Source organism: Lemur catta, chromosome 3 (assembly GCF_020740605.2).
Source record: "Lemur catta isolate mLemCat1 chromosome 3, mLemCat1.pri, whole genome shotgun sequence".
In the NCBI taxonomy this organism is placed as follows: domain Eukaryota; kingdom Metazoa; phylum Chordata; class Mammalia; order Primates; family Lemuridae; genus Lemur; species Lemur catta.
The window spans coordinates 100,602,191-100,618,298 of NC_059130.1; the positions used below are offsets into that span (position 1 = coordinate 100,602,191).

General features: G+C 37.5%; 1 protein-coding gene across 1 annotated transcript in view; it reads right to left on the bottom strand.

The window, feature by feature from the left end:
• Positions 1-16,108, bottom strand: part of LOC123635776 (protein argonaute-3) — a 95,113-nt gene that overhangs the window by 6,104 nt on the left and 72,901 nt on the right. The window contains exons 14-18 of the mRNA XM_045548277.1: positions 10,710-10,869; positions 8,970-9,060; positions 6,665-6,859; positions 5,360-5,494; positions 2,070-2,171 (exon numbers count right to left, since the gene is read on the bottom strand). Of these exons, the coding sequence (XP_045404233.1) occupies positions 2,070-2,171; positions 5,360-5,494; positions 6,665-6,859; positions 8,970-9,060; positions 10,710-10,869 (683 nt within the window). The remainder of the gene's footprint in view (positions 1-2,069; positions 2,172-5,359; positions 5,495-6,664; positions 6,860-8,969; positions 9,061-10,709; positions 10,870-16,108) is intronic.

Below are 16,108 nucleotides of genomic sequence, written 5' to 3' on the forward strand. Positions count from 1 at the left end.
TTTTTTGAGACAGAGTCTTGCTCTGTTGCCCAGGCTAGAGTGCCATGGCATCAAGCTCACAGCAACCTCAAACTCCTGGGCTTAAGCAATCCTTCTGCCTCAGCCTCCCGAGTAGCTGGGACTACAGGCATGTGCCACCATGTCCAGCTAATTTTTTTCTATATATATAATTTTAGCTGTCCAAATCATTTCTTTCTATTTTTTAGTAGAAACAGGGTCTCACTCTTGTTCAGGCTGGTCTCGAACTCCTGACCTCAAGCAATCCACCAGCCTCGGCCTCCCAGAGTGCTAGGATTACAGGTGTGAGCCACCGCGCCTGGCCTGGGATGTTCAATTTTATTAAATGCTTTTTCTACATCTATTGAGATGATCATATGGTTTTTGTCCTTTGTTCTAACCATGTGTATTTTAAAATTTATTTATTTATTTATTTTTGAGACAGAGTGTCACTTTGCTGCCCTGGCTAGAGTGAGTGCTGTGGCATCAGCCTAGCTCACAGCAACCTCAAACTCCTGGGCTTAAGCGATCCTACTGCCTCAGCCTCCCGAGTAGCTGGGACTACAGGCATGCGCCACCATGCCTGGCTAATCTTTTCTATATATATTTTAGTTGGCCAGATAATTTCTATTTTTTTTAGTAGAGACGGGGTCTCGCTCTTGCTCAGGCTGGTCTCAAACTCCTGACCTCGAGCAATCCACCCGCCTCGGCCTTATTTTTAGAGACAGTGTCTCACTGTGTCAACCAGGCTGGAGTGCAGTGGCATGACCATCACTCACTGCTGCCTCGAACTCCTGGGCTCAAATAATTCTTTTGCCTCAGCCTCCCTTGTAGCTGGGACTACAGGTGTGAGCCACCGTACCTGGTGTACATTTATTGATTTCCATATGTTGAACCATCCCCAGGTTGAATCCCACTTGATCATGGTGAGTGATCTTTTAAATTTGCCACTGGATTCAGTTTGCTAGTATTTTGTTAAGGATTTTTATGTCTATGTTCATTAGGGCTATTGGCCTATAGTTTATTTTTGTGTGTGTGTGTCCTTGTCTACTTTGTTATGAGGCTAATATACCAGCTTTGGAGAATGAGTTTGGAAGAATTCCCTCCTCTTCAATTATCTGGAAGAGTTTGAGAAGAACTGGTATTAGTTCTTTAAATGTTTGGTAGAATTCAGCAATGAAGCCATTGGGTCCTGGGCTTTGCTTTGACAGGAGATTTTTATTACAGATTCAATCTTGTTATTCGTAACTGATCTGTTTAGGCTTTCTATTTCTTCTTGGTTCAATCTTGGTAGACTGTACATGTCCAGGAATTTATGCATTTCCACTAGGTTTTCCAATTTGCTGGCATGTAGTTGTTTGTAATAATCTCTAATGATCCTTTGTATTTTTGTGGTATCAGTTGTAATGTCTCCTTATTAGTTTCTGATTTTATTTATTTGGGTCTTTTGTCTTTTTTCTTGGTTAATCTAGCTAAAGGTTTGTCAATTTTATCTTTTCAAAAAACCAAATTTCCATTTCATTTCATTGATCTTTTGTATTTTTTTTTAAGTCTCAATTTCATTTATTTCCTCTCTAGCCTTTATTATTTCTTTCCTTCTACTAATTTGGGGTTTGGTTTGTTCTTGCTTTTCTAGTTTCTTATGATGCATTGTTTGGTTGTTTACTTGAAATCTTTCTACTTTTTTGATGTAGGGGTTTCCTGGTATAAACTTCCCTCTTACTACTGCTTTTGCTGTATCCCATGGATTTTGGTATGCTGTGTTTCTGTTTTAATTTATTTCAAGAAATTTTAAAATTTCCTTCTTAATTTCTTCATTTTAAAGTTTTAGGTTAAATTAAGGGCCCATTTTGGGGAGATTCATTCTGTTAAATTACTTATATTCTGGTATTTTCATAAAAATAAGCCCCTAAGCTCCTCTCAAGACAACAAAAAAGTTATTTACTGAAAGTTTCATCTGTTCATGTGGAAACAGAGAAGAGTATTTCTTTCTCCTTTTTCTGAGATTTAAAAAATATACCTAAGAATGGAAGTTCTTGAATTAAAATATTTTACCCAAAATGTTCACTTACCTGTATTCCAGCATGGCTACAGAGGTAAAAATCAAACTCATATGGGTGTGTAATGTCTGTATCAACTGTTGTTCCAGCTGGGATATTGCCACTTCTTCCAACCTAGATTTGTTAAAGTTTAAACAAACAAGAGAAAGGTAAAAATTTCATCTGAAAGCACTTTCAAAAAATATATAAATATACAGGCTGATCCCATGTTTCCCATGTAATACCTGAAGTATTACTTACGCAGTCATTAAGAGCAGACCTTATGCAGGTCCTGTTTCCAATTCTCAAATGTTGCTGAAAGTGAGTGTTGGTAAATAACAAAGCATTATATAATCTCCACTATTGCTTAGGTGGTAGTTGATCCGAATGTGGGTGGAAGAAATTAAAAGAAAAAATTTTAAGTTAACTTTACGTGTTCCCAATTTATGGTACCTGTGTATGACGGGTACTCATGAATGTGTAATTTATGAAATTTAGCATTTTTCTTGGAGAAAAACTGTATGTTTACAGAGAAAGAATGTTAATGATAAATAACATTAGTAGTCACCATTTGTTAACCATTTATAAGTCAGGCACTTTAAATACATTCTTTCTTTTTTTTTTGTTGAGACAGAGTCTCGCTCCGTTGCCCAGGCTACAATGCCGTGGTGTCAGCCCAGCTCACAGCAACCTCCAACTCCTGGGCTCAAGCAATCCTTCTGCCTCAGCCTCCTGAGTAGCTGGGACTACAGGCATGCACCACCATGCCCGGCTAATTTTTTTCTACAGAGATTTTTAGTTGTCCAGATAATTTCTTTCTTTCTTTCTTTCTTTTTTTTTTTTTGATACAGAGTCTCACTCTGTTGCCCAGGCTAGAGTGCCATGGCACCAGCCTAGCTCACAGCAACCTCAAATTCCTGGGCTCAAGCAATCCTCCTGCCTCAGCCTCCTGAGTAGCTGGGACTATAGGCATGCGCCACCATGCCCGGCCAATTTTTGTATATATATCTTTAGCTGTCCATATAATTTCTTTCTATTTTTTAGTAGAGACAGGGTCTCTCGCTCTTGCTCAGGCTGGTCTCGAACTCCTGAGCCCAAACAATCCGCCCGCCTCGGCCTCCCAGAGTGCTGGGATTATAGGCGTGAGCCACCGCGCCCGGCCTTTCTTTCTAATTTTAGTAGAGATAGGGTCTCGCTATTGCTCAGGCTGGTCTCAAACTCCTGACCTCGAGCGATCCTCCTGCCTCGGCCTCCCAGAATGCTAGGATTACAGGCGTGAGCCACCGCGCCTGGCGTAAATACATTATTTCTAAATTTTGGTAACAATCCTGCAAGTTAGGTATTATTCCCATTTGTTGAGGGAAACTAAGACTCAGGATTATAAAATAATTTGCCCAACAGTGCACAATAAAGGACAGAACTGGGATTAAAACAATGAAATGACTGCAAAGGCCCTATTCCTTTTATTTCATACTATCAGTTTCAACATCTTGGAAGAGAACAGACACCATGATTTTCTGAGTGGAGATGATGTCACTAAAATGATTCAAAATTCCGGATGATGCAAAGCTCCCAATAAGACACTTAAAAATTCTTATTATACCTACCTTCACCTCCTTATCCCCAATACATTTAAAATCATTAACTGTAAGTCTAGGTTTACAAGGGTAGCAAGTCAGAAACTATTTTACTGACTCAGACATTATTTCTGCCATGTAATGGACTGCTATCAGGTAATAGCTTGAATTATAGCTGTTAGCTTTTGCCAAGCACAAAACAAAGAAAACAGTTCATAATCTACTCAATTATGCCTAGTCTTAAAAAAATCTTAACTCTAATAAATTATCAACACATAAATCTAATTAATACAAACAAAAAGTTGTACTCTATTTAGACAGACAGCAGAATGCTGCCAACAAGTGGTAGTTGTGTAAGGCATGGTATTTTACTTTGTTGTACCTCTGTTTCCTCATCTGTAATCATCTCCCATCTATTATTGGTAGCAGTATTTAGAGCAAAGGTGAAAGAAAAGCAAACAAATGAGTGGCACAACTAAATAGCAGATATTAAATCACTAAATCTAACTTATGTTTTCCTAATCTTACTTTTGAAGAAAGCATTGGTTTTCTAGGTATAGAAACACATGTAGTAATTTGGGGGCAAAGGCCTTTAACAATCCGGAGGTCATAAGGAAACTATTACTCTTGCTATTAGAAAGGTGGTATAGCATAGTGGTTAAGAGCACTTTGGAGCTAGATTGCCTGGGTTTGAGTACTTCCTCTACTAATTACTAGCTTTGTAACCTTGAGAGGTTATTTAACCTCTGTGTGCCAACTTCCTCATGAACAAGATGAGATGATAATAATAATAACTATCTCAGTGTTGTTTTTGAGGATTAAATCAATTAAACTTATAAACAATACTTAGAACAACGTCTGCTATTAATATTTCTTCTTCTCTATTACTGCCACTATCACCACCACCCTACAACTAGCTAACCTTTATTGAGTACTTAGTATGTGACAAGCACTGTTTTAAGTACATTACATATTTTATTTAATTCTCCCAACAAGCCAAACAAGGTAGATCTTAATACTATCCAATCTTACTGAGAAGGAAACAGGCACAGAGATGTAAGTTGCTTGCCCACAGGTACACAATGAGTATATATGCCAAAGACAAGACACTGCTCTTTCTATCAAGGGGACACTGACACTTGTTACTCTCAGATTTCTCTGCTCCAAGATTTGCATAATGGGGGTAGATGGGATCAGGGCACTGAAAATGACAGCAAGATCGCTACACTTGCCTATGCTGTACACCCATAAGACAACACATTTCTCTAGGTATTTATATTTTCCTTTCCTTTCTAATTATAAAAATATATATTCACATTATAAAATGCAGAAAATAATTCTGTGATTTTTAAAGGAAGCATGGTATAAAAGTTAGTTTGTACGAACTTCCACTATTTTAAAAAACCTAATTTTTAAAAGATATTTTAAAAAGACAATGTACCTTTTTTCCCTGAACATACAAGGAAACTACGAGTAGAAGGGAGAACAATTTTAAAACTATGAGTTTCTTTACCACAAAAAAGCAGAATGGGATTTTCAACATTTGGAGCGTTACAGAAATTCTAGAAAGCTAAAGAGTAATAATTATCCTGTTCTGATGCTTCTATACTTATATAATCTAATTGTTGAGATCTGCTACTACATATTAGAAACACTATTGTTGGCAGAGGGTCCTTGTAAAGTGTTCTATGAACTATGTTGGATAAACTTGGCTTTTAAATATCATTATAACAGATGTGAGATTACCCTTTCTGTCCTATCAGCACAAAATAATCGAGTGTGATGTCTCTTCTGAACTACAATGTAGGTTATTCCAGGTTGATAGTCTTTCTCCAAACTGATGCAGGCTTCTCGAATTGCTAGTAGTTCATAATATAATACCTATGAAGTGGAGAGAAAATGAAATGGAAAGACTCAATATAGTCAGCTATTTGCTTTTACATATTTCAAAGTAAGATGTAAGTAAGATGTATCTTTCAAAGTAAGATAATGATTTAGTTGCAGGATTTCTTAATTTCATCACTCTACAGCTATAATAACTATACTTCTCTATTCCATTTTAACTATCATCAGAGCATAGTCTTAGCAATTGAGGCTTACACATCCATAATGAACACTTAAAAAGAGAAAATCCAGGCTGAGATACAGAAGATTTGAGTAATCAAATTAACAAACTTGCTTTAATAGATACATATGAAACTTGTAACTCCCAAACCAGAGAATAATAATTCTTTTCAAAAACCCAAAGAGGGCCGGGCACAGTGGCTCATGCCTGTAATCCTAGCACTCTGGGAGGCCGAGGTGGGAGGATCGTTTCAGTTCAGGAGTTCGAGACCAGCCTGAGCAAGAGCAAGACCCTGTCTCTACTAAAAATAGAAAGAAACTAGCTGGACAATTAAAAATATATAGAAAAAGCTAGCCGGGCATGGTGGCACATGCCTGTAGTCCCAGCTACTCGGGAGGCTGAGGCAGAGGGATTGCTTGAGCCCAGGAGTTTGAAGTTGCTGTGAGCTAGGCTGATGCCACGGCACTCTAGTCTGGGCAACAGAGTGAGACTCTGTCTCAAAAAAAATAAAATAAAATGAAAAAAAAAAAAAAAAAGAAAAAAAGCCCAAAAAGACCGGGTGTGGCAGTTCATGCCTGTAATCCTAGCACTTTGGGAGACTGAGATAGGAGGATCGCTTGAGGCCAGGAATTCGAGACCAGCCTGGGCAACACAGCAAGACTGCATCTCTACAAAAAATAAAAAAATTATCCAGGCATGGTGGCATGTGCCTGTAGTCCTAGCTACTTGGAGGCTGAGGCAGGAGGATCACCTGAGCCCAGGAGTTCGAGGCGGCAGTGGCTATGATCACACCACTGCATTCCAGCCTGGACAGCAGAGCAAGACCCTGTCTCTAAGAAGGGGGGAGGGAGAAGGAAAAATCTCATGAAGCATCAAATTTTGATCTTGGAAACTATCAACTTAAGGCTTTTAACTAGGAATAGACACCATACCACAAACACAGTATCTGATTTATCCATAGTCTGATGAGATTTTAGGCAACCAACCTGCCTAAACTGTCCTTCTGAAACACCATCCCGGTAAAAGATGATACGAGTAGGTTTGAACCGAGTTGACTTATAAAACTGAATGAGAAGTTCCCGGACCATAGAGGCCAAGTCCTGAATGATCTCCTGCCGGGGTCTCTGAACTCTTACTGTGGCACAGTATCTGCTTGGGTGGGCATCCATACTACCTACAACCTAGGTTGGGCAAAGTAAAGAAAAAAGAAATTAGGATAATTAAAACTACACGGATTTCATTTACATTTTAATTTTACTATAACCTTACTGTTTATCACTGTTTACTTTGAGAGTAATAAAAAGAGGTAATTCCCAGTGAAGAACAGAATAAAAGACTCGTATAGGGTCAAAAACTATTAATATTTTCCTATAAGTAGGCTGAACTTTATATTTAACAATTAGATTCTATGTGTTGTTGGTAGAATTAAAGATTAGTGAGGAAAGAAAAAGATAAAAAAAAAAGGTGCATAAAGAGAATAAGAGAAAGGAAATAAGTAAAAAAGTTGACCAATTCAAACCACTGATTTCTCTTTGTATCTCTTCCACTTTAGCAACCCATCTCATAAGCCATACTTAAGACTTTAGTATCATGTTAGAACTGTTATGCTTCATAAATTTTAAAATCAGAATTTTCCGTCTCTTACTGCAGTATCCTAGACCAGAGGCCTGAATCTATTCTCAGTCTTATTGTGATGTATCTGTGTTCTGTATCTGGTCCTCAGAGAAGTTAATCTTGGTTTTGAGACTAGCTATCTTAATTTCCTCTTTCTGTGTCTTGTTTAATATTGATATGTCTTTGGAGGAGAGAAAAACCTCAAAGCATGAACTTATAACATCATTCTGATCGGAGCCTAGGTTGGTTAGTCTCCCTCCAGACTTTCCTTCTTCCAGGGTGGTCTATACCAAAGTGATGCTTCAAAAATGGAACTATGACCATTTCTTTCTCTTGAAAGATATCTCACTACTAAAGAATAAATCCAAAACCTTCTGATAGCACAAAATGCCTTACTAAAGCTTACTAGTTGCACAGCCTGCTAGACTACATTCTAATTCCCTGTATTTCTCAACATTCCCAAAACATACCAGGTTTGTGTAATCTAAATTTTAATTTACCTTACCATCATGGTAGTACCTATTATATTATGTGACATTTATTATTTATATTTGTTTCTCACACTACTCTCTAAGTTCTTGGGAGTAGAAGCCATATAGCAAAAACAATCAAGTAATAAATGCTATTTATAAGACTTCTGCTAACCATAAAAGAAAGTGGGTATTTGGTAGAAATGGATTTAGCAGAAAACGGCCACGACTACCAGAAGTTCAAAAGAATTAAAATATGCTTAAAATTCTTTGGAAAATGACTCCAAAGTAGCAAACCTAAGGTAAGTCTTTTGAATTTCTTTATCATTTTATCTTCTGTAAGAGCATTTTTATGAATATCAGAGATGGCTCAATACTACCACTAGAACACTTGAAATGGAAACAATTCATGCATAACATTAAGAATACAAAGCAATATAATTTATTAATAGATAAAAATAAATTTTCTTCACTAATTAAAATAGCTTTTGAATCCTGAAGTGAAAATTTTAATTACTATCATTTTCAAGGATAAGATTTATCAAATTAAAACTTAAAATTTATATGAAGATTATAATGGGTAATAGAAAAAATATAAAAAGTCTTATAGTTTAACTTCTGAAGTTTATTAAGTATGCCTAAAATATGTTGTCATTTTCAAAATGCTGATATCTGTTAAAATCAAGAAATTTTCAAAATGGGCAAAATAGCATCAAGCTTTCTGAAGTTTATAAGACATATACTTAAACTGACACAGAAAGGTTACAAATATAGAGGTGGGCAAAGGTATAATAGGCAGATGTTAAAAGAAGGAGAAACAGTATTAAAGATTTCAGAGGCTGGGCGTGGTGGCTCACGCCTATAATCCTAGCACTTTGGGAGGCCGTCACGGGAGGACTGCTTGAGGCTGGGAGTTTGAGACCAGCCTGAGCAAGAGGGAGACCCTGTCTCTACAAAAAATACAAAAATTAGCCAGGCGTGGTGGTATTAGCCATGCCTGTAGTCCCAGCTACTAAGGAGGCTGAGGCAGGAGGATTGCCTGAGCCCAGGAGTTTGAGATTACAGTGAGTAACCTATGATGACGCCATTGCACTCTAGCCCTGGCAACAGAGCAAGACCCCGTCTCAAAAATAAGCAAACAAAGTCCCAAAGAATATTCATGAAAGTTGGCTACAAAGAAAATTCAAAAATGCCTAATAACACTCACAGCAGCAATAGAAGGCTTCTTTCCATCACCAGCAGGTGGATGTGTAACATCTGCTCCCAAAAAGATCACTGGTTGCTGGAACACAGAAGGTCTTAAACACAATTTTTAAAATGGTTAGATATTTCATTTTTTTCATTATCCATTTATATGTTTCACACAATAGCAACACAATTGTAAGTTACTGACAGCACGGAGGAAGTCCTATTTAGACAGCTTCATGGGCCTGAACTATTTTTTTTTTTTTTGAGACAGAGTCTCACTCTGTTGCCCATGCTAGAGTGTCGTGGCATCAGCATAGCTCACAGCAACCTCAAACTCCTGGGCTCAAGCAATCCTTCTGCCTCACCCTCCCAAGTAGCTGGGACTACAGGCATGCGCTACTATGCCTGGCTAATTTTTTCTATATATTTTTAGTTGTCCAGATAATTTCTTTCTACTTTTTAGTAGAGACGGGGTCTCGCTCTTGCTCAGGCTGGTCTGGAACTCCTGAGCTCAAGCAATCCTCCCACCTCGGCCTCCCAGAGTGCTAGGATTACAGGCGTGAGCCACCATGCCCGGCCGGCCTGAACTATTTATTGACTGCTTTATCTTCTTAACTCACAAATCTCTAGTCAATGAAGTAAAAGCTGGGTCTATAGCCAAAGTCTTAGAGCAGTTCTTTTTGTCTTAACCAGTAGTGCTGGTGGTTGCAAAGGGCAACTTATGTTAGTGTTCTCCATAATGGGCACAAAATGATAAACTTCCTCATATTAATCTACCAACTTTTATCAATCTTTTAAAATCTACTTACATTTCAAGCCTTTGTAATCTCTCAAGGAGAAAAGGAATCATTAAACTTTAGACTAGAAGGGATTTTGAGAGGCTACTAATCTTGCCAAAAGTGTAAATTTGAGTAGCATCTATTTAATAGTCATAAAGTAGCTAGTATTTTCTTTTATTTTAAAATCATATCCTTTAAGATTCAAAGGACTGTCTCTAAGTTCTTGGACTTGATAAAATTCTACAGTCACCTCATTTATGGATCTCATATTTAACAGAGACAGGAAGTAGAGGTTGCATGGAAAAACAGAAAAAAAAAAAGGACTTTAGTGTCAAACATACATGGGTCAATCCTGATTCTAATGCTTATATGTAGTGCATACTGGTCAAGATGCTTAGCTTTTTTGAGCCCTAACTGCTTCAACTATTAAAAGGAAATCTGTTGTTCAATTCTCTGAAAAACAGCTTCTTCCCCAGTGACCTGTATAATCAGCTACTTCCTGTTTCTAGGTGATGATGTTTCATACTTCCAGAGAACTCTAGCTCTAAAGAGGGCAATCTAATAGCAACATGCTGTCTCACTGATTATAGAGGGGGTGTTGATATGGCTTACTTAACTGACTAGCCATATGCCCCCATCAACTCCTTCTTTCCTCCTTCACATTCTACGTAAGTGAGCAGCCTCATGAAACCAGGTTGAAGATGACTTCAAATACAGAGAAAATTCTTCAAGCTGGGCTCTCCAGTGAGAAATAATAAAATTCTCAATACTTTCTGGCTAGGCATACTAAAGGAAAACTGGGGGAGAGATCCAATCCAAACTATTTTAATTTTTTGCCAAAATGTCTATGTATCTCCCACGGCAGGTATCATTGAAGTTGTCTCTCACACAGATCTTATAGTAGTTAGATATGGCCATATGTAGGCAAATGAAGATATAAACATAATGACTATTTTGAAAAGTGATTAGCTTTTTTTTACCTTTGATGAGGTACAAGAATATTATTGATTCCTCCGAGTTTAACATTTATCTTTAGGCACAAGTTTGAGAGAGTCTGAGGAGATGTTTTTATTACATTCTTGACTTGAACACATTGTGTAGCCATTCCCAAGAGTGTATCTCCTACACGTTTCACCTCCGCTATGGAACAAATGTAAATACCTCTAGTCAGAAAAAAGATCTGAAATAAGTTCATTTACTGAAAATAAAACTACTATGTTTCCCTCTTGAAACATATCATTATATTTACAGGGCACCCAAAATTACACCAATACAGTACTAAAATGACGCTGTTAAAATCTGAAGTATATTGCCTTGTAGATTAGCTTAAGTATTTATTTAGTGATAATTTTTCCAGTTGTTTCCTTTTTTGTGTAAAAAAGTTTATTTTTACCATCATAAAAGTAGTATAACCAAAATAACTGGAAAAGCATGAGAAAAATATATATAATCTCTTAATTTAGTGTATTCTCTTCCAGTAATTTTCTCATTTATATTATTTTAATGCACTTATAATCACAGTATACTTAGAGCTTTCAATCCTATTCTATCTTTAATTTAAAATGCAGAAGTATTACAATGTAATTGTAAAGAATAAAAGGTCCCTGTTCCTGTACCCTTCTCTGCCAATGTAACTATTATAAAGGTTTCAGTGTACATAACTAGTATATAAAATACATGGAAAACATTTTAAAATCAAAACTGGCAACATGCTAAACATTCTATATTCCAACTTGTCATTTTCACTTAATAATACAGTATAGTTCTCAATCTCCATATACAGATTGCTCTTATTATTTATAAGAGCAGCAGTTTTTCTGTTTTCAAATGCCACAATGTATCTAACCTGTCATACACTGATATATTTTTAGGTTGTCCCCAGTTGTCATTATTTCCAACAATGGTATGAATAATATCCTTGTATATTATTGTTTGTTGTATAACTATATCTTCAGGGTAAATTTCTATAAATAAAATTGAGGGGTTGGAAGGTACATATATTAAACATTTTTATATGATACTGACAATCCGTCTTTCAAAAAGGCTAATTCAGTCATCCAACAAAATTTTAATGAGCATCTAATATACACCAGCACTGTGCAAAGCTCTGTACATACAATGGTGAGTCAACAGAGACATTATTCTTGTCCTCACAGAGTTTATAGTGTAGCTAAATAGGCATTAATTAAATGACTGCTCAAATTTAACTTTAGAATTGTGAAAGTAATATAAAGAAGAGTTATAAGGTGCTATGAGACAATAAGAAAGAATTTGATCTTGTCAGGGAGGTCAGAAAAAACTTTCCCAAGGAAAGAATGGCTACACTAGAATTCCAATGAAGACAATACATTTATTTGGTGAAGGGTGGAAAGTGGAGTACGAGAGGCGATAGAAGTATAAGGAAGAGGATGAACAGTCCTCTTGGAACTTGGGGAACTTGGAATGCCTTTGGGGAAAAGAACATAGAACAAAATGAATCCTGAAGAGGGAGGAAGCCATGGATTTGGACATGTAAACCTTTGGAAGATAGAAAAACTACTGAAGTAGGGGTGAGAGGTGAGAATTAATAATAAAGTCCTAAGCCCCCTAACCACTAAACAGATTCCCCTATTGGCTAAGGGGACACCAAAGAAACCTTAAAAAACTGAGTTCCCAGCCATGACACAATGGGAGGTCAGACAGACCTCCTTATAAACACTGCCTTTTGTGGTTTACACACAACTGACCAGTATTAAGGTTAAGATAGAGATCATAAGACTGACAGAATAGACTCTTTGTGGCAATAAGATATCAAATTACAAACAAGACCTAAGGCCATGCCAGGCAAGGGTTAAGTAATGCATACCTTCACCTAAAGAATAAACCATGTTCTAACTGCTACCCGTTTTTCTTTTTCTCTAGCAGCTATACAAGTATTGGCCTGGAGATAAGCAATATTAAAACAACTGCAGCTTATCAACCACCAGACACTGACTGACTGACTTACCCTCCTGTTCCACAGCCATAAATATAGCTTTTGGTGGACAAGAAACTGATTTCAGTTAACTTTTTCCTGATGAGAGATCATAGGATGGGCACGGTGGCTCACGTCTGTAATCCTAGCACTTTGGGAGGCTGAGGTGGGAGGACTGCTTCAGGCCAGGAGTTTGAGACCAGCCTGAGCAAGAGTGAGACCCTGTTTCTATAAAAATTAGAAAAATTAGCTGGGTGTAGCAGCACACAACTGTACACAACACGACTGCAGTCTTAGCTACTAGGGAGGCTGTGGTAGGAGGGTCATTGGAGCCCCGGAGTTCAAGGCTGCAGTGAGCTATGATGAGGTCACTGCACTCCAGTCTGGGCGAGTGAGACTTTGTCTCAAAAAAAAAAAAAAAAAAAAAAAAAAAAAGAAGAGACCACAGATCATGGACTGCTTCTGGCTGGTTTACAGAAACTGCACACTTGAGTGCCCTCCTGTCCCTGCTTCACCTTTTGACATACGGGGTCTAATTATAATACATTTAAACATTAAGTGTCCACCCCAAAGAACATAGGTCACATGTAACATGCATGTTCATGCAACCTGCGTGGGTGTAACCCCCCCTTCATGAATATTCATAGCTCCTCCTGTAAACTGTCGAATATATATACATGGTCAACTCTTCTGGAATAAATTCCTGTCTCTCACACTTCCTTCTTCAAATTGCCTGCCTCTGGTTTTGGCAAGAGGCCTATTCCCAGCCTACAAGTTGTAACCCTTTATAAGAAATAAAGTCCGCTCTCTAAATTTATGAAGACCTCGGGTTACTTTTTGTTGACATAGGAAAGGGGCTAAAATCAGACTTATGTTTTACAAAGATCACCCTGGACTTTGGTTATACCTCTGACAAGTAAAGTGCTCGTAAGTCATGGGCTGAATGTGAAGTAGTTTGAGAATTAAAAATTCCTGGAGGCCCAGTCTTAGGCACCCACACTTTCACAGGTTTTACCAGGAACCCCATCAGGTTTTCACCTTGAAGAGCCAGAGAAAAATCTCCTCAAGCAGGGACAGGAAAAGTAAGCATTTTGAAATATGCCCAGAAAAACTTACTTAAGACCTGCACCCAAGGGAAATGACTTTACCAATGCCTTATCTGACTGGAATAAGAGCAATTAAATAATTCCAGTCCCATCTAGCTTTCCTATTTCAACTAAGAGGAGGGAAAAAAAGGCTAAGAAGCACTTCTGAAGGTCACAAGCAGGGACTCAAATCAAGAAAAACTCCCTGAGATTTAATCATAAGATTGTAGAACACTTCCTCTCTCCAACAGCTAACCACCACATCAACAAGGCTCCAGTACAGTAACAGTGGATTATAACTGAGAGATGCAAAAAAGACTTCTTAGAGAAATGCCATGACAACAAGAGAGGAGAGAAAAAAAGGAAACTAGGAGAAACTCAATCTTCTGGAACCTATGACTACAGCAAACATTAAACACAGCCTAGCTCCTAGCCAGAGTAGATGAAACTGCAGCCAGGTGCTGTAATCCCAGTACTTTGGGAGGTTGAAGCAGGAGCTTGAGGTCAAGAGTTTAAGACTACCCTGGGCAACACAGTGAGATCCCATCTCCACAAAAAAAAAAAAAAAAAAAAAAAATTGCCAGGCATAGTGGCATGCACCTGTAGTCTTAGCTACTTGGATGGCTGAGGCAGAAGGATCACTTAAGCCCAGGAGTTGGAGGTTGCAATAAGCTATGATGACACTATTGCATTCCAACCGGGGCAACAGAGGAAGACCCTATTGCAAACAATCAATCAATCAAACTCCATACTAGAAGCCTGATTACCTCAGTTTCTGGTACTAGATACAGTGTGAAAAGCTGTAATAAAAAATTATAAGGCATGCTAAAAGGCAAGAAAAAACACAACCTGAAGAGACAAAGCCTGCATCAGAACCACACTCAGATAGGAGACAGATTTCAGAATTGTCAGAGAACTAAGAATAACTAAAATTAGTATGTTAAGAACTCTAATGGAAAAAGCAGGCAACATGCACGAACAGATAGCTAATGAAAGCAGAGGGATGGAAACTCAAAGAAAGAATCAAAAGGAAATGTTAGAAATCAAAAACATTGCAACAGAAATGAAAAATGCCTTTCACTAGACCAGACACAGCTCAGGAAACAATCAGGGGACTTGAAGATATGTCAATAGAAGCTTTCCAAACTGAAATGCAAAGAGAATAAAAAGAATGAACCCTTCCCCCAAATCAGAACAGAATATCCAAGAAATGTGGGATAATTACAAAAGGTTTAACATATATACAGTGAGAATACCAGGAGGAGGAGAAAGAGAAAGGGGTAGAAAAAATATTTAAAGTAAAAATGGAAGGCTGGGAGGGGAGACCAAAAACAAAACAAAACAAAACATTACAAATGGCTGAGAGTTTTCCAAAATTAGGAGCAACACCAAATCAAAGATCCAAAAATCTCAAAGAACATCAAGCAGGATAAAAAATAAAAGCGTAGCTGGCCTGGTGGCTCACATCTGAAATCCTAGCATTCTGGGAGGCTGAGGGGTGAGGATTGCTTGAGCTCAGGAGTTGGAGGTTGCAGTGAGCTGTGATCATACCACTGCATGCCAGCCTGGATGAAAGACACTGTCTCGAACAAACAAACAAAAAAACCCCCCAAACCCTTCAAAAACTCACTATCGTAGGTATAGCATATTCAAGGTGCAAAGAAAAGACAAAAAAAATCTTTAAAGAGAGTAAAAAGAATCTTAGAAAGGAACAAAGATAAGAATTACGTTGGATTTTTCATCAGAAACGATTTTGAAAGCAGGAAGAGAATAAAATGAAATTAAAGAGTTGAAAGAAACCCCACCGTCCTAGAATTCTGTATCCAGTAAAATTATCCTCTAAAAGTAGAGACTCAACAAACTAGGAAGAAAAGGGAACTTCCTCAACATGATAAAAGCCACATATGAAAAACCCAGAGCAAACACCATACTCAATGGTAAAAAAACTAAAGTTTTTCCCTAACATAGGAACAAGTCAAGGAGGCCCACTTTTACCACTTCTATTCAACACAGTACTGGAAGTTTTAACCAGAGCAATCAGGAAAGAAAAAGAAATAAAAGAATTCAAACAGGAAAGGAAGAAGTAAAATTATCTCTGCTTGAAGATGACATGATCTGATATGTAGAAAACTCTACAGAAATCACCAAAAAAAACCCGTTAGAGCTACTAAACAAATTCAGCAAAGCCACAAGATTCAAAATCCATGTAGGAAAGATGAGTTCTATTTTTATATATAGCAATGAACAATATGAAAAGGAAATTAAGAAAATAATTCCATTTACAAAAGCATCAAAAAGAATAAAAAACTAAGGAATAAATTTAAACAAGGAGGTATAAGAT